The sequence below is a fragment of the Mus caroli genome, unplaced genomic scaffold (assembly GCF_978045245.1).
Source record: "Mus caroli unplaced genomic scaffold, Mus_caroli_1 scaffold_7, whole genome shotgun sequence".
NCBI lineage: Eukaryota > Metazoa > Chordata > Mammalia > Rodentia > Muridae > Mus > Mus caroli.
The window spans coordinates 33,088,976-33,113,625 of NW_028227262.1; the positions used below are offsets into that span (position 1 = coordinate 33,088,976).

General features: G+C 47.2%; 1 protein-coding gene across 1 annotated transcript in view; it reads right to left on the reverse strand.

Moving 5' to 3' along the window:
- Tsen2 (tRNA splicing endonuclease subunit 2) overlaps nt 1–24,650 on the reverse strand; it is a 44,018-nt gene that overhangs the window by 14,405 nt on the left and 4,963 nt on the right. Inside the window, exons 3-7 of the mRNA XM_021165226.3 lie at nt 23,899–23,980; nt 19,708–19,744; nt 13,508–14,024; nt 11,983–12,060; nt 2,707–2,757 (exon numbers count right to left, since the gene is read on the reverse strand). Of these exons, the coding sequence (XP_021020885.1) occupies nt 2,707–2,757; nt 11,983–12,060; nt 13,508–14,024; nt 19,708–19,744; nt 23,899–23,980 (765 nt within the window). The remainder of the gene's footprint in view (nt 1–2,706; nt 2,758–11,982; nt 12,061–13,507; nt 14,025–19,707; nt 19,745–23,898; nt 23,981–24,650) is intronic.

The following is a 24,650-nucleotide window of genomic DNA, read 5'->3' on the forward strand; positions in this document are numbered from 1 at the left end:
TGAACAAGAGGGATTCATTCAGGAGACCTAACCCACACTGTTTATGTGACAGCAACCACTAAGTGTGGCTGTTCCCAACACAGGTGCTACTGTGAGGTCCTTCTGTCCATCTCAGAGGAAGTAACACAAGCAACCTCAGTAATTTGGGTCATTTTAAGTTAGTCATACTCTTTCCTCTTGCAGTGCTGGGTATGCAAAACAGGGCCTTGTGCATGCTTAGGCAAGTGCCCTCCCTCAGAGCCACAGTTCAGCCCACCTGCATACCGTGGTTAGATAAACTATGTGCATATTATTAAAATTGCTCCAAGCCAGGTGGTGTTGGTAGGACACACCTTTAATCCCAGCATTTAGGATACAGAGGCAGAGAGGCAGGCCAATCTCTATGAGATTAAAGCCACTGTGGATCCACCAAGTGAGTTCCAGGACAGAGAGAGGGAACAAAGAAAAACCCTGTCTCAGGAAAAAAAAAAATGTTCTTCTGGGGGGTGGGGGCTACTGGGTTTGTTTTTGTTTTTGTTTTTTTGTTTTTGTTTTTGTTTTTTTTTTGAGATAGTCTCACTATTGTAGCCCAGGCTGGCCTTGAACTTGCAGTCTTCTTGCCTCTGCTTCTCAAGTGCCACCAGAAAAGTCTACAGTGACCCATGTGGCTCCCACCTGAGGCTCTCACTCATCTCTTTTTTTTTTGGTTTTTCGAGACAGGGTTTCTCTGTGTAGCCCTAGCTGTCCTGGCACTCACTCTGTAGACCAGGCTGGCCTCGAACTCAGAAATTCGCCTGCCTCTGCCTCCCGAGTGCTGGGATTAAAGGTGTGCGCCACCACGCCCAGCTCTCACTCATCTCTTATGCTGCAGGGATCTAGGACTCAGAAAAGGAGACACTGAGGCTGGTGTGCATCTTGTTGGTGGGCTCAGCATACACAGGCCCTGGGCTCCATCCTTGAGAGAGGATGAAATTTAGAAATGAGAAAAAGCAAAGGGGTCAGAGGCCAAGAGGTGGGGACCTGGGGAAGGATGTTGTAGATAAAGGAGCCAGTGGCATGTGGAGTTGGGTCATGTGTGACAAGCCCACGGGAGCTTATAAAAACATGTGTCCATAGGCCCTTCAGTGAGCAGATACTGCAATGTCAGGCCAGGCTCAGCAAAGCAAAAAATCATTTTGTAAGTGAAATTTTCACTAAAGTCCCAAAATAATCCTTGGTTCCATGTAGCTTTCAGATAGGAGAACAGCCACCTGATGGTGCAATACTGTGTCCAGAGAAGGACCTTGAATAGAACAAGAAGTTTTCCCCGGGTTTCATCAGAAAACAGTCACAAAAATTAAGTGGGTGGGTTTAGAAAGTATCTTTCTCATTCCACTACTTTGGGAAAGAACCAACTCTTCAGCTGTCTGGGGTTCAGCTTCTCAGTTCAGCTCAGCCGAAGCTTTAATTCCACAAATACGGCGTGGCTGCAGCTCACTGGTAGAGCATGGGCTTAGTGTGAACAGGGCCCTGGGCTCCATCCCCAGACAACAGCTCTCATCAACACCTAGCATCAGGGTTTGTTCATACCCGTGTGGCTTTAACCCCTCACTAAGTCTCCCTGACAGGGCGGGGTCCCGCATGGAGCCTGAGGATCTCCCAGAAGCAGACACAGACACTTCGGATGCCGTCTGTCTCCTTTCCTCTTCATTACTGTATCCTAAGGCATTACATCAGCAAAGTGCCACATTCAAAACAGACAAGAAATGTCCAGAGAGGCTGCCCTGCTGTCTGCCTAGAGGTCAGTAATGGTAATACCCTGGCAAAGGTGAAACCAGAGACATTGAAGCCTCACACACATGGACTTACCAGCTGGTTCTAACCACACTAGCCAGGTGGCCTTGGCTGTGCTTCTTTTCTCTAAGCTCAGTTAGCTTGTTAACGCAGCTCCGACCAAGAGGTGGAAAAGACAGAACTAGCACAGGCAAGCTGGACAGCATGGAACTCAGAGAGCTGAAGTAGGGAGGTTACCTCATACTGAGTCCAGCCTAGGCTACAAACAGTGAGTTCTAGGCTTGCCTAGGCTATAAAGGAAGATCTTGACTTGAAAACAAAAACAAAGGTCTGGAGAGATGACTTAGTGGTTAAGTGTGAGCACTGATCCTAGAATATTTCTAGCACCTACACGGCAGCTCACATCTGTCTGTACTCTAGTTTCCGGGGATCCAATACCCTCAGTGGTGTCTGTGGACACTAAGCATGCAATGGGTGCACGAATATTCTGGCAAAATGCCTATACACATTAAAAATAAACAAACAAAACCCAATGAATTTAAAGGGCCTGACACTCAGTACAGGTATAACTGTGTGTTGGTGAGTTTGATTATTTTTGCAGTGTTGGGGTAGCCTTGTGCCCAAGGCCTTAAACACCCAGAGCAGGCACTATGCACCTGGGCGGCACCTAACCTGGAACTTTGGGTTTTGTTGGTGATGCTAGGACCATGGTGATACAGGTTTCCTTCTTACACATCAGGCTGCAGTTCCTCAGCCTCTGAGAGACACAAGCTAAAAGGCTCACCCTGCTTCTGCCTGAACTGCTTCAGCTGAGGTTCCTTAGTTTGAGCCTTACCGGGAAAAGGACAAATCTTTTTTTCAGTCAAAGTTGACACATTGGCTTTAACTCCATAGGAAGGGTCTCTACCTATGTCAACTGGGGAACGACCGGATTGTGTGTACACAAAAACTTACCTTCTCATAGTAAATACTTAGGCATCCCAGGGCGTACGCCAGGAAGAAAGCCTGCAACAAAGCAGGGGAGTTCTCATTAGAAACGCTGTTGCTCTCCTAGTGTGGGTGTGGGGCTTAGTAGGGGAGCGACTGCCTAGCTCACCCTTGGCTCACCCCACATCACCCAACAGAGATAAAGATAGCTCTCTGACAAAGCCAACATGCCTCCACACCCCCATCTATCCCAACAGCCTCATATTGTGGCTTCCATCCAGGGCAGACAGATCTATGATCCTCAGGCACCCAGGGGACAGGGTGGTGGGCAGTACTGAAAGACGACACTGGGTTACTCTGTATTTTATTGACTGTAGTGCTGGCCACAGAAGGAGCGCCTCCCGCATGCCTGAACTACCCTGCTAAGCTACATTCCAACCTGACTTTTCTCATGTCCAAGTATTTTAAAAGGCATGAGATATGCTACCCACAACGAATCACAAATGGCCCCTGCTTCCAGGCGCAGGGCAGGAGGGTCCTTGAGTAGAAACAGGACTTGGCTTCCTTCTTCTCTGTCTCCTCCTGTCCCAAGGCTGTGCACACATGGCAACAAGGGGCCAGAAAGCTGAAGGGTGCAGAGGTGTCCAGGGATGAGAGGAGAGGGGCAGGGCCTAGCACCCCAGTGGCTTCCTTGGAACTGCCCAGAGCCACTGATGCTCTCCAGAGTTGCGGTTCTCCAAGCTGTCTGCGAGTCCTGGGTGACAAACTCAAAACTATCTGCCTCACTCGCGCTCCTGCTAAGTGTGTGCAGGGGGTGGGGCACAGGCGGAGGAAAAGATAGCCCGAAGCCTGTGGTGAGATCACAGCAGACCCCATCATAGCCAGACCCCACTATGATCTGCAAAACAGGACCAAAACAGGACAGATCTTCCTCAGTCTTGATTTAGAAAAGTTACTTTTCATACACACACAGCTTGGAGCAGGGTGTGGTGGCCCAGACCTGCTCCCGGAATATGACCAGCCCCTCCACCCCCGCTCGGTGCTGTGTTAATGGCTTTTTCCTCACCACAGGCTCAGGCAACTCTTTTGCCTCTCTGCTCCAGAGCACTTGCTTTTGTCTGGAGACACCTTCAGTCCCTGTGCCTCTAAGGCAGAGCAGAGGCACACTGTTGCCTCCGCCCACAAGACAGGCCAGCTCCCTTTGTGAGGGCTCAATGCTTGTGCTGAGAGAACGAAAGGAACCCCAACCCTGCCTTGGCTGAGACCCAGGCACCTAGGTCCACTGGGGGCTTCTGCACTTGCCTCAGCTTGCTTCTCCAGGGGCCTAGATGTCCCCAGAGAGGTCACACTTCTCCCAGTGCTGCCCAAAGCCTCACCAAACCTCCTATGAACTTACTTTGGCCTCATTCTTGCCACCACCATTTTCTAACACTGAATACTACAGTTTATGGGTGGCCCAGGGTGACTGAAATACTGTAGAAAAGATAAAGCTGCCCTTAGGTGGACAAGTTCCCTACATTTTTTTTTTTTTTTTTTTTGGTTTTTCGAGACAGGGTTTCTCCATATATCCCTGGCTGTCTTGGAACTCACTTTGTAGACCAGGCTGGCCTCAAACTCAGAAATCCACCTGCCTCTGCCTCCCGAGTGCTGGGATTAAAGGCATGCGTGCGCCACCACGCCCAGCTAGTTCCCTACATTTTGACACATTTGCATCTCTTGGTTCAGAATAGTACAATACAGAAAGGGAACCTGCTTCAGAGGAGCATGGAATGAGGTCTACTAGACCTGAGTTCAAGCCTTCACTGAGGTGGTTTAAATTATTTGTATTTTTAATTTTTATTTTATGTGTATGGGTGTTTTGCCTACATGTATGTATGTGTACCATGTGTGTGCCACAGATCCAAGGAGGCCCAGATCCCCTGGAACTGGAATAACAGATGGCTCTGAGTCACTGGGTGCTGGGATCAGACCTTTGGTCCTTTTGAGGTCAGAGTCAGTGATCTTAATTGTTACCTCTCCAACCTCACTGAAGTACTTTATTTGGAATCAAGTCCTCAGGAGGCAGAGGAGGGAGGTCTGTGAAGCTGGCTTCACCAGCAAGCTTTCCCTTTTGGGGACAGCGTATTTAGGCTAGGATCCACCACACTGGAAAACCATATTTTGAAGACAGAACTCTCTAAAGCCATGGATCAGCCTGGCTCTGTGATCTCATGACTTCCTAAAGGAGGGCACAGAATTACAGTGTGGCATCTGCCATGGCATGGTTCAAGAGCAGATACGCAAGCAGCCAGCTGTGGAAGACAATATCAGCATATCTGAGTGACAGCTGCTATTGTCCAACAGAGGAAAGGGTAAAGTCACTGTGAATTCTTCTTAACTTATGATGGGTATCAGCAATTTAGAGAGAGAGGGCATCTTGCTATAGGGAGAGATTTAAGGCACTGCTGACTAGGCACTGTAGAGTCAGGAACTCTGCCAGGAGAGACGTGTGTGTTAGACCTAGTGGGGAAACCCCCACCCCATTCCTGATTCGGCGTGCACCCAAAAAATCACGAAGGACCATCTTTTGCTGTAATTACATGAGGACGTTTAATTACGGAGCTCCGGGCTGACATGCCACACAGGAGATAACGGATGTCGGCCCCGAGGCTTGAAAACTAGGGGTTTTTATGGAGTAAGGGGCTTAGGGGTGTGGAATTCAGCATAGCAACACACTATCGGATTATTCAAACATTAACAGAAAGCAGGACTTTGTTTCTGTGGGCTGGGGGCTTATCTTTGTTCACATAGCAACCAGTTGATGTATGACTTTACTCGGCGCCAAGGGGCAATAGACAGAGGGGAGGTTCTGGCCAGATGGTGTTGACTTAGATAATATAGCCCTGCTGGTCCTTACATACCTTTTCATCTTTACAGTCAAGATGTTCTTAGGAATGCCTTAACAACAGCCTTGCCCTGGCATGCCTGGGGGCTGTTCTGCTTTGTTCTCAGTCCCAGGCCGGGGCAGTGGGCTCTTAAACAACTCACAAGTTACAATATTTCATCTTTCTTTATGTGCATGTGCTATTTGTTAAGCTATTGCGATGTCTGATACTGACCATGAACTCAAAGAGAACTGTTACACTGAATAAGCAGAAGGGAACACATTTGAAAGACTTACTTTTTTTCTTAAGAGTTCCCTTAGCTAAAAAAAAAAAAAAAAAAAGAGTTCCCTTAGCACCCCCAATCCTTCAACAAGCCATGATCAAACCAAATTCTGGTGGAGCTCATTTTAAATTTAGAGGAAAGAACAAACAAACAAACAAACAAACAAACGTATGTACCGGCCATTCTGTACATCAGGACAACAGAGAGAATAGAGACTAAAACTGGGGCCATGTCCACCCAGGGATGGCAGCATCCTTGGTAAGAGATTCGCATGTAGTTACCTGCTTCCTCAAGAGGCACGTGACACATGTCACACCTCATGGGGTCTTCACTATATCCCTCTGAGGGAAACATCCTGGCAGGTCACCCATCAGAAAACCAAAGGATGCCACCTCTCATGTGCTATGTTGATGAGGAAAGTATTTTCTCCCTGCTTTGTTTTTGTTATCTATCTATCTATCTATCTATCTATCTATCTATCTATCTATCTATCTATTATATAGGAGTACACTGTAGCTGTCTGGACACACCAGAAGAGGGCATCAGATTCCCTTACAGATGGTTGTGAGCCACCACATGGTTGCTGGAAATTGAACTCAGGACCTCTGGACGAGCAGTCAGTGCTCTTAACCACTGAGCCACCTCTCCAGTCCCCTTGCTTTTTTTTTTTTTTTTTTTTTTTTTTAAACAGGGTTTTGAAAGACCCACAATGTGAGGACTCCCCCACGTTCTGACTCAGGAGAGGTGACACCCCAAATCACTCATGAGAAACGGTCTTGCTGCAAAATGCAAGAGGACTTTTAATTCAAGAGCGCTCTGGGCCCACGGTCATACACCATGCAGGGGTAGAGGACCGTGGCGCCTGGAGTAGCTAGGTAAGGGGGTATTTAAAGGAAGAAACCACAACTCAAGGAGGTGGGGAGGGCGTTGTTGGAAAATACCAAAAATACCAGTTAAGAGTCACAAGGAAGTGCTAAGTCACAAGAGTCACAAGGAATACCCGGTAATTGTGTGGGTTATTTCTCAAGACAGTTTCTAAGAGCCCTTAACAATAGCACATTTGCATAGCGGGTTCCAGCAATGGTCAGGGTGGGTCAGGGTGACTTTCTTTGAATGAACACCCCTTGAACCCAGGAAGCGGGTGGGAATGTCGCTGTCTGTTTTATGATTAGTATACCTTGGAGCATTGAGTCACAGAGGTCACATTCTCAAGCCTGGGCCTAAAGGCCTAGAATTTTGCTTTTACATTATACTTTTTCAGTTTCACTATGTCTGACCTGTAATTTGATATGTAGACCAAGCTGGTCTAGAACTCACAGAGATCCCCTGCCTCTCAGTGTCGGGATTAAAGGTGTGGGCTGCCACACCCTGCCCTATTCATCTTTGTCTGTAATATCACACCTATCTTTACTATTGGGGGAGCAACCCCAGGATTGCAGGCAAATGCTGCACCAGGGTGTTGGGATACTGATTGGCACCGTCTTGTTTATTTCCATTATCACTGGATACTGATCGGCACCGTCTTGTTTATTTATTTCCATTATCATTGGTAGTTCACAGCAAATGCCTTAGAGTCCTGGCTCCACAGTCAGATGGCGTAGGTTCAAGTACTGATCTTGAGCAGGGAATTTAACCAGCCTGAGGTATAGTTTCTTCCCAGGTCAAAGAGATCATAACACGGTCGAGGGTAATATGAGGACTTAGGGAGATAACACACAAACAGGTCCTTAGCAGAGACACTAGACCATGCACATGAAACATTAGACCAGCACACTCAGTATTCCATTGTTCTCAGTATGTGTGACTTCCTCTTGAGCCCTGGAGCTGAGCTCACATAATCATGGGCCAATGAGAGACACACTCTGTGAAGGGTCCTGGAGACAACAGAAAAGCAGCAGTGTTCTCTGTGGTATCCAGAGCGGATATGCAGGCGGGGCATGGGGCAGGTGCTGTTACATGAGCCCCCCCTTTCCTCTACCTTGACTACAGGTCCCCAAAAGAACAGGATTGAGGTCTTTTTCCTGCTCACCTCTCCAGCAGCTACCCTGGCAGACATGGGAGGTCGCCCTGAAATGCTGCCTGAACAAAAGGCCACAACAGGAGGGATACACCCTACCGGAGCTATTGCTCTAAGGCACTACCAGCCTCCCTCCCCAAAACAGTCCACCACAGGCCTCACAGGGAGGCAGGCTCTCGCCACCTAAGGACAATTACTGTGTGCAAAGGATAAAGGAATCATGATGCACATGAACAACAAGAAAGAAACATGCTAAGTCTGCAGGAACATGGGAATCATCATTCAAACCAAATTCTGCCAGGCTCAGAAGGCCAAATTCTACAGGGTTCCCCCTTCAAATACAGAATCTAGAGTTAAATGTGGATGCATTGCCCATAAAAGCGTTAAGGAGCCGGTGAAACAAGATCGAGCTCCTCGGGGCAGGGTACTGGGAAGAAGAGAAGGCAGTGGGGTCCACGAGAGAGCAGGGGTGTGCTTATCTGAGGGCAACAGGAGGGTCTGGAAGATGGGAACAAGGGTTTGGGTAGTACAGTGGAGAGGACAATGAGAAGAGTACAGCGGAGAGGGCAATGAGAAGAGATAAGTATACTGACATACATGTCTGAACATACTGAGAAGCTGAGGCTGATTCCACAGCACACTTCAAACGGCCAGTCAGGGAGACTAGGCCTACAAACTGGGCCAGTCCAGGCAAGCCGGGACAAGTCTTTTCAATTACTAACAGAAAAAAAAAAAAAAAAAAAAAAAAAAACCCACAAAAAAACCCACCAGGCTCCAGCCTTCACATCCCAGTAATGGTTCCAGAATGCTAGAGATAGAGTAAGATGAAGCTCATCTGCCCCTGAACTCCAATGTGCTTTAAAAACGACCCTGCAAGCTCACTTAGCTGTCTCTCTATCTTGGTAATGGGAGGCCTCAGTATGCCGAACTTCTGCAGAATAAAACAGTCTTTGCACTTAAACACTATTTGAGTCCAGGGTATCTATCAGTCTTCAGTGAATCATGGACCCTTACAATACCATAACGAAGCATACTTTGTATGGTAACTTAATTTTTTTTTTTTTTTGTTTTTTTTGTTTTTTTTGTTTTTTCGAGACAGGGTTTCTCTGTGTAGCCCTGGCTGTCCTGGCACTCACTTTGTAGACCAGGCTGGCCTCGAACTCAGACATACGCCTGCCTCTGCCTCCCGAGTGCTGGGATTAAAGGCGTGCGCCACCACGCCCGGCTGGTAACTTAATTTTTAAGTGAAAAAGAACAAGCCTCTGTGAACTAGGTTAGAATGTCAAAGAAAAACATCTACAGCAACCCCATATGTAAAAGAGTTCATTTGCAGCTGTGTGGTGTTTTGCTAGTTTCTGAAACTTCAGTTTCCACTCTTTTCTTCAGGGCTGTGGTCTCCTAGGGAAGGAGCCAGGGCCCTGGAGCCCCATAGGGAATCACTCCATCATGGATTGATAGCCCCACCCCTGGCATGCAATCTATATGTCACAGCTTCTTGGAAGAACTTACTCATTGGGCAAAGCTAGATAATGCAAGTATTTAGCCTTGGGTTTTTTGAGATGGGTCTCACGAAGCTCAGGATGGCCATACAATTGTCTATGTAGCTTTGTCTATGGCCTTTAGCTTGTGGTCCTTCTGTCTCCACCTCCCAAGCATGTGCCACCACCATGCATATCTTTCTTTAACTGCCCTGAGCTGTCTTTTGGCATATACTGTGAGGCAGGGTTATGTTAAGGGTCTCTTTCCACATGGTCAATGAGCTGCTCCAGCACCGACTGGAAATGACAGTTTTACTGAATACTGAAATCCTGTCTACCGACTGTTTCTGACCGTCTATTTTAGTCTCTTAGGGCCCAATCTTTTCACTCCTACACTTTATAAACTAGTCTACTGTTTTACCACCAGCTACGACATTTGTTGTTTGAATTGTTTTGCTCTTGGGCTGGGTAGCTAAGTGGCAGAGCTCTTGTCCAGCATACACAAAGTTCTGGTTTGGCCCCCCAGCAGCCACTGCCCTTTCTTAGCTAGTTTCAAGATTCTAAATGAAGGTTAGAAGTGACGCAAGGGAAGAGATGCTATGATCCGCTCTTCTTCCTACCAGCCCAGGGGCAGTCGACAAAGCAGACCCTCCAGCCACTCAGAGGGGTTTCTTTGAACATACAGGAAAGGCGGCTTTAAATATGAAGATGGAGAGAAGTCCGAGTTCTTTGAAAAGGCATTCAGAAGGTTGTGGTAGAACTGTTTTTACAGATCGGATCAATATCGTAAAAGCAGGAAGAAGTCATCACACATTTCTGTGTGGAAACTGTAGCTTTTCACATGGATGGAGTCTGATGCTTGGACACCAGAGGGGAGAAGGGAACACAGAGAAAGGACAGGCTGGGCTCATTTCATTTCTGCCCAGCCCCTCCTGTCCGTGAAACTGAGAATGATCTACAGGGTGTCCAGGACGGAGGTCACATGTGCCTGTTTGGTACACAAAAATGTGGCTGGGGCAACTGGGTAATGGAAATTTGCACTTACTCAGTTCTAATTCGTTTACGTTAGAACAGTCAGGTGTGGCCAGTGGCTACCGAATCTCAGGGTGGACTATCAGCCACAGGTGAAAAACTAAGAGAAAAGGTGCTGGCCACAACACCACTCCCTGCTCAGCTGTGTATCACTGGCAAGGACAGGGAAACGGAGGGTTACCGATGTGGCTCTGACAGGAGCTCCATGGATGAATACAACAAATTCCCCAGAGACCTGCCCAGCTGTCCAGAGCTGTGAAGAAGAGCTGTGATGCTGCAGAGCTGCCTGAGAAGCTCAGCAAGGGCCCACTGCCTCCTGCAGCAGAAAGGCAGGAGCAAGAAGGGAGGGAGGGTCTCAAGCAAGCTCAACCACAGCTAGAGGAACACAAGAAGGGCAGTGTGACAGAGTTTGTAGAGTTTACTTAGAACGCAGTCATGCAGTGAGTGGATTCTGCAGAGGAAATGCCTGGAATACTCCCTCCCTCAGCAGTCAGGGCGTGATCAGAGTCACACAACACATAAAAAACAGTAGGCTCTGCAATTTAAAAAAACTTGAGTTTTTTTCCTCCTCCCTCCCTCCCTCCCTCCCTTCCCTCCTTCCTTCCTTTTTTGTATCCTGGAAAGAGTCTGGCTGTGCGTTCTAGCTGGCTTTGAATTGCTGGGCTCAAATGATCACTTTTCTTTAGTCTCCTGGTAGCTATGTGTGGCCACACAAGGTGGACTGTGTATTTTTCTATTAACTTTTTTATTGTTTTACAGTACTGGGGATTGACTCAGAACTTTGTGAATATCAGGCAGGAAATCTGCCAATGACCTTCAACACAGCCTGAGTTACACACTTCAAATGAATGAACTGGTGTGCTAATTACATCTTAATAAAGATAATTTTTTTTTAAAAAGCTGACAAAAATTAGCTGGGCATGCATGGTGCTGTACACCTTGAATCCCAGCACCCAGGATGCTGTCAGGAGGCTTTCAGTACATTTGTGGCCAGCTGTCTATATAGTGAGTTTTTGGGTAGCCAGAACTACCCTGAGATACCCTGCCTCAAAACAAACAAACAAACAAACAAACAAACAAACAAACACAAACAACAGAAAACTTGACAATATTTTGAAACCTTGCTGAGAAAAGGACTCAATTCGGCTGTGGTAGTACACACCAAATCCCAGCACACCTGAGGCAGGGGCTGTGAAATTCAGGCTAGCCTGGTATCCCAGTAATAAGAACCTGTCTTGGAAGAAGAAGAAGGAGAAGGAAGAGGAGGAGGAAGAAGAGGAGGAGGAGGAAGAGAAGGAGGAAGAGGAAGAAGAAGAGGAGGAAGAGGAAGAGAAAGAAGAAGGGGGGAGAAGGGAAGAGGGAGGGAGGAAGGGAGGGCTCAGATAAACCCCTTAAATGCTCAAAATTCCTTTTGTTTCCTTGCTGAGGATTTGAACCCAGAGCTCTCAAACACCATTTTGGTGAGCTCCAACACACTCTCAAATGGTGAAACAGGCTGAGTGAGGATGAACATCCTAGTAGGTGATGGCCCCATTTAGCATTCTATACAGAACTGTCTGCAAGGTGGGGTCAGGTGCACAGTGCACAGGGTTGGACTTACCCAGGGCTGAGAGCAAGATGCACACATACCTCTTCTAGGCTGAGCTGCAGATACTCAAAGATCCTGTATGGATTTCTTCTGCACACAAGTTTCTTCCTTTTCAGCAACTAGAGAGAGAGAGAGAGAGAGAGAGAGAGAGAGAGAGAAAGAGAGAAAGAGAGAGAGAGAGAGAATGAATGAGACTATGAATAAATCAGCCACTTGAGACACACCTATCATGAGACTTAATTCCCAAATGAGCATTTTCGTTTTTTTTTTTTTTTTTTAAAGATTTATTTATTTATTATATGTAAGTACACTGTAGCTGACTTCAGACACTCCAGAAGAGGGCGCCAGATCTCGTTACGGATGGTTGTGAGCCACCATGTGGTTGCTGGGATTTGAACTCTGGACCTTCGGAAGAGCAGTCGGGTGCTCTTACCCACTGAGCCATCTCACCAGCCCCCAGCATTTTCTTGATAAACTCAATGGGCGACATAGGCCAGGCTAGCCCAGGCTGCCTCAGCTGTGGTGGGATTTGGTATGTACCACCACACCCAACTTGAGACTTTCTTTTCTCATCAAGGTTTCAGAATATTGTCAGGTTATTCTACTGGGTTTTTCACGCTGTTAGATAAAATCTGTTAAAAAAAAAAAAAAAAAAAAAACAAAACCTATGTGGGGGCTGGAGAGATGGCTCAGTGGTTAAGAGCACTGATTGTTCTTCCAGAGGTCCTGAGCTCAATTCCCAGCAACCATATAGTGGCTCACAACCATCTGTAATGGGGTCTGATGCCCTCTTCTGGTGTGACATAAGATAGTGACAGTGTGCTCATATACATAAAACAAATAAATACTTAAGAAGCCCTACGTGGAATGGATGTTTTTGTTCTTCTGCTGCTAGCGCCATCCTGTGGATTTTCCCTGCAGATGAGACAACTCCACCGTTGAACTTAGTGTTTTCCACTCACAAGCTGTGTGCCTGAACTTAGGTGTCAAAACTTCAGTCATGCCTGAGATCAGGCACTTATCATGAGTTTTTTCCTCTCCCATACAATGTACAGAGAATTACTGGTCTTGCTTTAACTTATTTTAAAAAAAAAAAGTTGAATTTTAGCAGAAACAGGCCTCACAACTGCTGTGCAACTGGGGCTGTGCTTCAGCGCTGGCCTCAGAAACACCACACAGGCCCAGTGTAGACAACAGGGCCTGCCCAGGGGCAAGTGAAGGACATCTGGGAGGGCTGACACCTCTCACTGGCCAGCAGGAGATGTGACTGACAGTCTTCATATCTCCAAGGGACATGCCTAAGAGTCCCAGAAGATGCCTGCGACTGTGGGTAGCACTGACCCCAGGGGTACAGTTTTCCTATCCACACCCATTCATGGTAAAGTCTGTACTAGTGAGAGATTAGCAACAATGACAAGTACAGGAGAGGGGTCCTAACACTGCAATGACGGCAATAGGGAATGTGGGCTCTCTTTAAAAAGCCACAACCAACAGCAATGCTCTCAGACTGTCGCTGACTGTAACTGAAGCCCAGATGTGGGGAGCAGGGCACTTTGATCTATGTACCTTCTCATCTGATGATGCCGCCGCCGCTGCCTCCTTCTCCTCCTGGACACCACACAGCTCTTCCTCTATGAGCACATACTCGTGAGCAGCCCTTTTCTCTCCTGCTGCCTGGCTGCTGGCTTCAGGCCAAAGGCCATCCTGTGGAACGAGGGCTTCCTGGGGCAGAACCTGGGGGTCCTCTGCCACATGCCCATTATGGCTAGATGGACTAGCTGCAGCGAGTGTGGCATGGCCAGGCCCCTCCTGCAGGCAGTCTGAGTGTGTGCTGAGACCCGGTAGGTCATCTGACTGTCCAGCACCTCCAGGGGTCACGGGAAGTTCATCCTTTTCCACTCTGCCTTCCAGGGAGGAGTTGGCCTTGGAGCTCAGTGGCTCGTGCTGTGGGGTCTCTTCTTTCTCCTCTCTGCAAGGAAGCTCCAGTGGCTCTGTGTAGTCAGTAAGGATCTTCTGTACAGTGCTCTCATCGTGGCCCTGCCTACGCAGGAAGTCCCTGGCCCATTCCACCCGATGTTGATACCTGCCAACAGAAACACCGTCAATAACACACTCAAGTCTCAATTCCATGACAACAAAGTAACCCAGAAAGCCTACAAGGTGGCCCACCAATATGCCGAGTTCTTCTCAAGGGTGGACTACAGGCCGAGCTTGCCGCCCTCATTCCCCTGCATCTAACTGTCCAGCGACAAGCAAGCGTCATTGACCCTTTAACATTATTTGCTTATTTTGACAAAGTTAACCTCCCTTTAACAAAGTGTGATAATCTATGTTATTTAAAACCAAGAGATGCTGGTAAATAAGGCAGAAAAAAATGTTGCCTTTTACTGGGGTCCATTTTGTCTTATTTTTAATCCTGGTTATCACACTGTTTCTGACAGACACTCCAGTCATGATATAAGACCCTTTGTTTAGCACTGGAAAGTAAATTTCTTTTCTTTCTTTTTTTTTTTTTTAAAGATTTATTTATTTATTATATGTAAGTACACTGTAGCTGTCTTCAGAAACTCCAGAAGAGGGCGCCAGATCTCCTTACGGATGGTTGTGAGCCACCATGTGGTTGCTGGGAGTTGAACTCTGAACCTTCAGAAGAGCAGTCGGGTGCTCTTACCCACTGAGCCATCTCTCCAGCCCGGAAAGTAAATTTCAATAGATACTTTTCACAGTGCCCAGGAACATCACTGGATATGGGAAGAACTGATTTTCCTTATACACTGTTCAACAACTTGTAAGGCAAATCATCTGTTGTGATGAAACACTCTGACCAAAAGCAACTGGTGGGGAAAGGGTCTATTTCACCTGAGAGCTTACAGGCACCATGAAGGGAAGTCAGGGCAGGCGCTCCAGACAGGACCCAGAGGCAGGAACCCAAGCAAAGACCTTGGAGGAACTTTGCTTCTGGCTCACTCTCTAGCTCACAATCAGTTAGCTTTCTTTTTTTTTTTTTTGGTTTTGGTTTTTTTGAGACAGGGTTTCTCTGTGTAGTCCTGGGTGTCCTGGAACTCACTCTGTAGACCAGGCTGGCCTCGAACTCAGAAATTCGCCTGCCTCTGCCTCCCGAGTGCTGGGATTAAAGGTGTGCGCCACTACACCCTGGCATCAGTTAGCTTTCTTATACAGCCCAGAACCACCTGCCTAGAGATGGTACCACCCACAGTGCTCTAGGGATTTCCTCCATCAGTTAGCAATTGAGAAGAATGGCTGTGTAGACCAATCTTCAACTGACACCCAAGATTACCACCACACACACATATATGTCCAAACATTTGAAAATAGTTCCCCATAATAATCCTCAAGAGTATAGTAACACATTAAATTTCTATCCTCAAAGAGTTGAGCATTTGCCAAGGTACAAAGGCTATGGTGAAGACAACGGGGCTGTGTCAGGATTGCTGGGATATGTTCCTGTGACATAAGAACATGTTACCAACCAAAGATCAGCAGAAGGCTGATCTTAGTGGCAAACACCAGTGGTTCGGACCATCCTGAAGATACAACTGAAGATACAAGTAATTTCATCCCTCTTCTTATTTCACCTGTGTGCTTGATACCCAGATATATATCAGGGTGCACACACTGTCCACCAGGCAAACTGTCCTTTGCACCTACAAAGCTGTTGTCTGCTTCACTTTGGCTTATTGGAATTCCAAGCTGTTCACATTGGTTTTCCTATACACAGATGAGCACACATCCCTGTATCCTGGGAACTTAATCTCTGACTCATTCATATATTACTATTCAGCAAGCAAGAGCAAGGGCCCTACTACTGTCCACTGTGCCTTACCCTGCTCTTTTTTTTTCTTTTTTCTTTTTTGAGATAGGGTCTCATTTATCCAGCCAAGACTTGAACTTGCCAATTCTTTTGCTTCAGTTTCTTGAGTAGCTGGTATTACAGGCCTGTGCTACGAGGCCTGGCTGAATCCGTAGCTGGGACTATGTTTCAAAGACTGGAACATAGCTGGGAGGTGGTGGCACATGCCTTTGATCCCAACACTCTGGAAGCAGAGGCAGGCGGATCTCTGAGTTCAAGGCCAGCCTGGTCTACAGAGTGAGTTCTAGGACAGCCAGGGCTATACAGAGAAACCCTGTCTCAAAAAGTGCTCCCTCCCACACTAAAGGACTGAAACACGGCAAGGCTGCTCTGAAACCTGTAGTATAAAGGCGTGGTTAATCTGGTATTGCACATGTCTGGGGTTTAGTCTGACTTTGTCATTCACCACTGTGTAGCTTCTGCTTCCATTTCCTCTCTCACAAAATTGGGAATGCTAGTCCTCCTGGCTCACAGAGATCTTGTTACATACAGCTTCTTATCAGCAAGGAACATGGTGGCCTGGCAACCAGTGCACGCAGTTGAAAAGCCAGAAAGAGCTAAAAGTTCTCTTGTGCTAGCAACTGCAGCACAGACTCTAGAGGTTTTGTGGCTCTTTGAACCTGTTCATTTGATTTTTTTCTGTCTATGTGTGTGGGTTTGTTGTACGTGCAGCGTATGCACGTGGTGCTCTTGGAGGCTGAAAGAGGGCGCTGGACTCCCCTGATGCAGATTGTTGTGAGCCACTGTGTGGGTGCTGGGAACTGGTCCTGGGTCCTCTGCAAGATCAGTGAGAGCTAATAGCCACTTCTCCATCCTCTGGACTTCTGTTATTTGAACCTCTTATGTCGATGTACTTTACTGTAGAAGAAGGGATCTATAAGATACATCAGAATCCTCCCTGACTTGAAAATGTGACTTAGTCACAGTGGTGCAAGTATGTTCTTTTCGCACCTACAGGGATAAAGGCAGGAGGATTGCATGTTTTAGGCCAGCTATATGGTAAGATCTCTGGCATACAAAAAATAAAAAGTAAAAGTATAGCAAAACAAAAACAAAAAACCACCACCACCACCACAACACAAACAAACACACAAAAAACCTAGTAAAAACCCTAAAAGCAAAAACACATTGAAAGAGCCACTTAATTGAAGATTCAGCCACCCGCCTCCTTTGTGCTGATCCAGAGCAAGCACACAGGGCTCTACTCCATCCCGCCCAGTGCCCCAGGCAGGACAGACGTGAACTCAGAGTTCACACACAGTGTCATACTTGCTGTGTGACCATCACTTCTCAGACTCAGAGTCTCGCCTACTCATGTGCCACCTCAGGGGCTGTGGAGAGGATGGACCGAGAAGAGGTGTGTGAAGTGTGAAGCACAGATATGCCCAGGAAGTTACACGTCTGCTCTCTTACTGTGAGGCCCTGGGGATAGCGTAAAACACAACTCCATTGTCTCAGTACACATTGCATTAAAAACTACACATGGCTCTGGACCTGACTCTTCTGAGACTGGGCTGAGCCACTGGCACCTCTGCCCCTCCACTCTTCTGTCACATGCCACAGCCACTGCCCTCCTGCCTCATCATCTCTCAGATGACCTAATACTTCAAAACAAGAGTGGCCATGCGACTGACTGTTGAAGAAATCCCAAGTAATTGGAAATATAAGAGGTAGATGGCAAATAGCCTAAGTCTGTAGTGTGGGGGGCCCAGAGTGGTGGCCTCCTGCTGCCTGGAAACTCCTTAAAAAGTCAAGTCCTGGAAGAGTGTTGAAGCGAAGAGTCAGTGCCAGAGAGCAAAGGGGAAAGGCAGAGGGAAGAGGCAGCAGGTAGGACTGGAAGCAAATCTACACCTCTCAGGCTCCCAGGCCCTGTACATGCCTCTCCCAGATCCCTTCTTCTATCTGATGGACCCATGTCCATTTAGTATCTGGGTCATCCTAGAGCCAGCCCCTGAAGGCCCATTCTATCAAGTGAAGAACTTAACTTCCATGGTTCAGTTCCTTACTTGCAGAACATGGATATCAAGAGGACAGGAAGTCTTCATGGGTATGGGGTAAGGACTTAGGAGACAAGAGAGAAGGCTGTCACGTGCACAGCGGCATCACTGGCATAAATAGTTGCTTTGTTGTTCTCCTGTGTGGATTCCTCTCACTCTGGAGATGAACCCGCTTACTCAGGGGGAAGCTACTCCAGTAGTGTAGTGTTTCAATTTAAGATGAGGTCATCCTCACTGGTGTACGTAGCATCAGGGACTGGCCAAGAACACCGAGGGCTGCAGGCACTACCCGAAGCTGAGATTTGCAGGAAATGTCCTCCTGTGCCCTCTAGAGGTGAGGTAGCCTTGCTGATAACTGCATTCTGGATGTTCTGTTTCTAGAGCTGAAGATTCATTTCAGACACTGCAGTGCTAACGAGTGATGCTCTTCAGGGAGCTGTCTGGGACTCACATCTTCAGACAGATGCAGCCTGATCAGGAGGCTCCTCACTGCCTCTATCTTGTCTCTAAATCCTAGCTTTGAGTACAGTGACCTGAGCACTTGGCCTTCCAGGGATGGGGTTCTGCCAGGTTCTAAGTAAGACCCACTCCAAGCATAGCCTGGGAACATGCCTCCCTGATACTCTGCTTGCCAGCAGGGCACAGCTATGAGTCTGCCTGCCATCGTGGGCTAGAAAGGTGGGAACATCACTGTGGACTTGGCATAATAAGGCTCTACAGAGGGGCTGGGATCTGAACTAGAGCATACAAACAATGAGGTCTGGGATGAATAGATGCTTGCTTTGTTTTATGAGAAAGGGGTGTGCTGGCCTGGCTAGTTTTGTGTCAGCTTGACACAGTCTACAAGTCACGTAAGAGCAGGGGATCTCAGCTAAGATGCCTCTATAAGATCAGGCTAGAGGCAAACCTGTGGGGCATTTTCTTAATTAGTGACGGATGGGAGAGGACCCAGCCTATTGTGGGTGGTGCCATCCTTGGGCCGGTGGTCCTAGGTGCTGTAAGAGGGCAGGCTGAGCCAGCCATGAGGAGCAAGGCAGGAAGCAGCACCCCTCTATGGCCCCTGCATCAGCTCCTGCCTCCAGGGTCCTGCTACGTTTGAGCTCCTACCCTGGCCTCCTTTGATGATAAACTGTGGTGCAGAAGCACTGGCAGAATTAAACCCTTTCCTCCTCAAGGTGCTTTGGTCATGGTTGCTCATCATGCAAGACAAGATAGCCTCAAGAAAGGACTACTCTTTAGCCCAGGCTAGACTGGAACTCACTATGTAGACCACACTGGCTTTGTACTTACAGCAATCCTACTGTCTCGGTGCTGATATTACAGGCATGAGCCACCACTTAGTCCTAGTCTTATCAAGGAACCGCTAAATTCTATGCTACAGAGAGATTCGAAGTCTGGCCTTGATATCCTAGAGTCTGAACCTAAGCCTGTGAGAGGCGGCACAGAGAAGGAGCCGTGGTCTCAGTATCTGGGGCTGTGCATGGGATTGTAGGGGAAGAAATTCTGGGAGTGACATGGTGAGATCAGTTAGGAACCGTGCAGGTGACTGTAAAGTTGGAGGAATGCTTCCAGGATGTCTAAGAATTGTTGACAGGGACTTCTGTGAGACCCCTTGACTCTAGTGTAGAGCAAGCAAGGGTGGGAGACCTGCTTAGAACACCAAGTCTCAGGACTTTATAACACATTCTAGATATGACAGCAGTTGGGTGTTTTGGGAGGGTGACCTGAACAAGCAATGCATGCAGACGGGATTTGAGCCACATCAAGTCCAGTCTCAGTTTCCAAGCATTATCTACTCCCAGGAGAAAACGAAGGCACAGGGTGTTGCCATCGCAGACCACCTAACACCAGATTCAAGAAGACGCAGCCACACCAAAGCCCAGGCAGCCCTCACTTACTTCTCTGAGGTGATTATAGGCATGTCTGTCTGCACACCTGGAACAGAAAGACGTTCTATTAGTTCCAGACAGACTTCCTTAGAGGGAACAAAACCCACAAAAACCCTAAAAAGACAGATAATTTCAAGATCACAGAGCTAACTGTCTACCGGCCACAGCCGGCTTCTGACCGCTGTCCTTCCGTGCATCCACAACCTCTTGCTGGTTCAGGTGGGTCCTCAGAGCCTTAGCCCCAGCTCAGAAGCACAGATATGCAAGAGGTCAGTTCATAAGTGGGATGCTTGGGCCCTGTGTGTAAGCTTAGCTTTCATTTTCCCTCTGTGGCTGGAGAGACCCTTGATGGTGGTATGGCTTAGGGTACGGAGTTGGGGGCTTCAGCTCTACCTCTGGGTGTCAAGTAGGATAAGGCCTTTCTTTTAAACTGTTTCCCAGGTCACTCAATGGTCTAGCTTTTACTCCTGCTCTTCATTCTGCCTTTAGGATAAGTTGTCTCCTCTCCCAGATTCAGCCTTGTGGTGGTTTGAATATGAGTGCCCCCCACCCCACAAGCTCATATTGGAACACTTACTTGGTCACTAAGGAGTGACACTATTTGAAAGGATTAGTAGGTGTGGCCTTGTTGGAGGAAGTGTGACACTGGGGACAGGCTTTGAGGTTTCAAAAAGCCCATAGTCTCTTTCTGTCTTCCTGCTGTCTGTGGATCTGCATGTAGAACTCTCAGCTGTTCCTCCAGCACCATGTCTGCCTGCAAGATGCCATGCTTCCTACCATGATGATAATGGATTGAACCTCTGAACCTGTAAGCCAGCCCCAACTCTTCCCATGAACAGAAAGAACACTGACTGAGACAAGCCTCACCTGCACGCTAAGGAGGTTTGACTCGAGGCTCCTCAGCTTGATGCCTAGGAGGAGGCAACGAGTCTGCTGAGATGGATTCTGGGGTGGTTTATAAAGCAGAGGCATTCTGACAGGAGACAATGGACAAGTCTCTCTCATGAAGGCTGAACAGTAGCTGACTGTTCCTCAAGACAGCTGCTGCCAGGGTAGTTATATAACCAACTGGATAGACCTAGCCAATTGATTAAAAAATATTTATTTATTTATCTTGAGACAGGGTCACATTATGTAGTCCTGGCTGGCCTAGAACTTGCTATATAGATCAGGCTAGCCTTGAACTCACAGACTTTTGCCTGCCTCTGCCTCTAGAGTGCTGGAATTAAAGGTGTGCATTGCTGTGACTATCTTTAGGACTTTAAAGTTTTATGTGTGTGTGTGTGTGTGTGTGTACGGGTGTTTATCTATGTAAGTGTATGAGCATGCACGTGTATGTATGTGTGCATGCATGTGTGGGTAAGTGTGTGCATGTGTGTACTGGAGTTCAGAGGGTTGTGATTGGGGAGCCAAACTCAAGTCTTGGGCAAACCCAGTAAGTGCTCTTAATGGCTGAGCCATCTTTCCAGCCCTGAATATTTCTACAAAAGAAGGATGACTTTGAAATATTAACACTTTATCATTGATGAGCCTCTGAGGCAGATCTGCAAAGCCTGACCTCCCTTTTGGGCCCCACCCATAGCTCTTGCTGTGTGCTGGGTCAGAACCCAGGCTGTCCACATACTAGACAAATCCTACAACATTCTTTTTTTTTTTTCTTCCTTTTTAAGACAGGGTCTGGCTATGTAGTAGGCTAGTCCCAAACTCACAGCAATTCTCCTATTTCAGTACTTCTAATCTACACTGCTAAGATTTCAGTGTGTTTCATCATGCCTGGCTTTTACTTTTAGTATTGATTGATTGTCCATTTGCAGGTAGCCCAGGCTGCCTTGAATTCACAAGCCTCCTCTCAGCCTCCTAAATAGTAGGATATCAGAACTGCACAACCAAGTTTGCCTTTATTCTTTCTTTTTAACTGGTACACAAAAACACAAAATCTGTAACATCAAGAGGTAACATGGCTTCTATCCGTGTACACTTGTGTAATTTTTAAGTCAGGTCTAATATCTTCCTCCTCAAATCCTTTCATCTTCAAAAACACTATGGATTGCCTTTTTAAAAAGAAACATTTAAGCCGGGCGTGGTGGCGCACGCCTTTAATCCCAGCACTCGGGAGGCAGAGGCAGGTGGATTTCTGAGTTCGAGGCCAGCTTGGTCTACAAAGTGAGTTCCAGGACAGCCAGGGCTATACAGAGAAACCCTGTCTCGAAAAACCAAAAAAAAAAAAAAAAAAAAAAAGAGAAACATTTAAAAAAAATGTGTTTCAGTGCTTTGCCTGCATATATGTCTGTGCACCACATGCATGCGGAGGTCAGAAAAAGGAATTGGCTCCCCGGGGCCAGTGTAATGGATGGCTGTGAGCTGCCATGTGGGTGCTAAGAACTGAACCTGGGTCCTATGCAAGAGCAGCCAGGACTCCCAATGGCTGAGCCATCTCTTTAGCCCCCAAAATGCATCTTTCTTAGGCTTCCATTTTGGTTTACCCACAGCTCACAGCTTTATGCTCTCATTTAATATCACCACAGTGAAGCCACAACCCCATCCTGCTTTCTGCATTTCTAAGGCCAAGGCTAGAAGGCAGCCTTCCTGGAGGTAGCCCACTGGTTTTACATGCTCTGTGATGGGTGAGCTCTATGGCAAGGCAAAGAGACTTCATCTCAGGATCGCTTCTTGCAGCTTATATGGCTTTCCTGTCATTATTCAATTAATATAACAATCCCTGGGCATTAACCCACCCTATTGAGCAGATTTCCTGCAGATCAACATCAAGATGAACTGTCATGAATTAATGATTTTTATAGGATTCCTGATTCAATTCAAATAATTTGAGGAAGAAAGGGTTTTGTTTGTTTGTTTGGTTTTTCGAGACAGGGTTTCTCTGCAGAGCCCTGGCTGTCCTGGAACTCACTTTGTAGACCAGGCTGGCCTTGAACTCAGAAATCCGCCTGCCTCTGCCTCCCAAGTGCTAGGATTAAAGGCGTGCACCACCACTGTCCAGCTTACTTTTAAATCTTAAACTCTACTTATTTTTTTTGTGTGTGCGCACACACACACACACACACACACACATGGAGGTCAAAGGACAGCTCAGAAATCAGTTCTCTCTTTCCACCATATGGGTCTGTGATAATTTGACTACATCTGAAATTAACTAAAAAAAGGCAAGCAGTTGGATGCAGGTGTGAGAAGTTTTTCTTGATTGGGTCATTTGAGGTAGGAAGACCCACTCTAAATCTGGGCCATTCCTTTTGATGGCAGCCCACATAAAAAGGACCCAGAAGAAGGAAGCTTTCGCTTTTTGCCTGCTTGCCCTCACTTTCCAGTTCATCTACCCCGCTGCTGTGGCATTCCTTCACTGGCATTAGAGCCTACTTCCTCAGGATTCCAAGGTATACCAAAGACCAGCTAAGACATCCAGTATTGTGGACTGAAGGACTATTGGATTCTTGGACTTCCTATCAGGAGACAGACAGCCACTGTTGGACTATCTGGACCACAGCCTATAAGCCACTCTAATAAATCATATAAATATATATATGTGAACAAACCCCTTCATATATAAATATATACCTATATATGTATATATAAATATATGTATATTTCACACACATACAAACTCTTAACACAGTTCATCTGGGAGATCTAACTCAGGTCATAAGGATTGGTGATAAGCACTTTTATCCACCAAGTTGCCCACCACCAAGCCCATATTAATAAATATGTTTAACAATGCCATGGTTATTGTAAATTCTACCTCTGCAAATGAACCACCAAGCTCATTTTGACAGCAGCACAGGCAGGGAGAAGTTCCTACACACAGCATCCTACCAGGCAAAGTGTAACAAAAAGCCCGATTAATAGTTTTCCTGTCTTTGAGGGGCAAAGGATTGAAATCAAGGCCCTATATGTGTAAAGGCTTCTAAGCATTCCAGAAGGAAGGTGCAACCAATGCATTTCCAAGAACTAGAAAAGATCCTTTTGCCTGATCTGCTGGCAGATGGGAGACTCTGAGTTCAAGGCCAGCCTGGGCTAAGTAGTGAGACAGTCAAAAAAAAAAAAAGTCAAACTAAACAGAACAAGTAGCTGTTTTGATGCAAATTCTTGTAGCTGCTCTGCTCTTCTCTGTCAGTGTTGCCTCTCTTCCAGAACTTACCATGTCACCAGGACTCGTAAGCACCAAATGAGAGCAACGCAGCTTACCTTTCCATCTGGCAGCCAGCTTGGGGTTGGCGATGGTGAAGTTTGGACGGCTTCTGGAAAGAATTCCCTTTCCAAAGTAACCCTTGCAAGAAGAGACACGGGCGCTGCTCAGTGGTTAGGCTTCAGCTGTAGTGGAGTAGACTACTCAACAGCCTCACGTCTCCCAATTTCCTAGTCATCACCCCCCCCCCCACCTCTGCAGTGTGTATAGTGTGTGTAGGTGTTCATGTGCGAGTGTGAACATGTGGGTGTGCAGGTGCACGTGTGCACATGTGGGTGTGCAGGTGCAGCATGCATATGTGAAGTGCAGGTGCACGTGTGTACATGCGGGCGTGCAGGTGAATGTATGCATATGTGGGAGTGCAGGTACATGTGTGCACATGTGGGTGTGCAGGTGAATGTATGCATATGTGGAGTGCAGGTGCATGTGTGCACATGTGGAGTGCAGGTGCACGTGTGAATATGTGGGTGTGCAGGTGCAGTATGCATATGTGGAGTGCAGGTGCACGTGTGTACATGTGGGTGTGCAGTTGCACGTGTGCACATCTGCATGCCATCAATGTTGACTATTTCCCATAGGGCTGGGGTCTGAACTTAGGACCTTGTGTACTCTGCCCATAGATCCATCTCTGCAGCCCTCCAGCTTTCAGTACCAGCTCTTCTTTCTCATGACGAATTGCCCTGGCTTGTGTCTGGCATCCCTAAAGGCATTAGAACAGGCAGGGGCAGTTTTTTCTCACATGTGGCCCAGG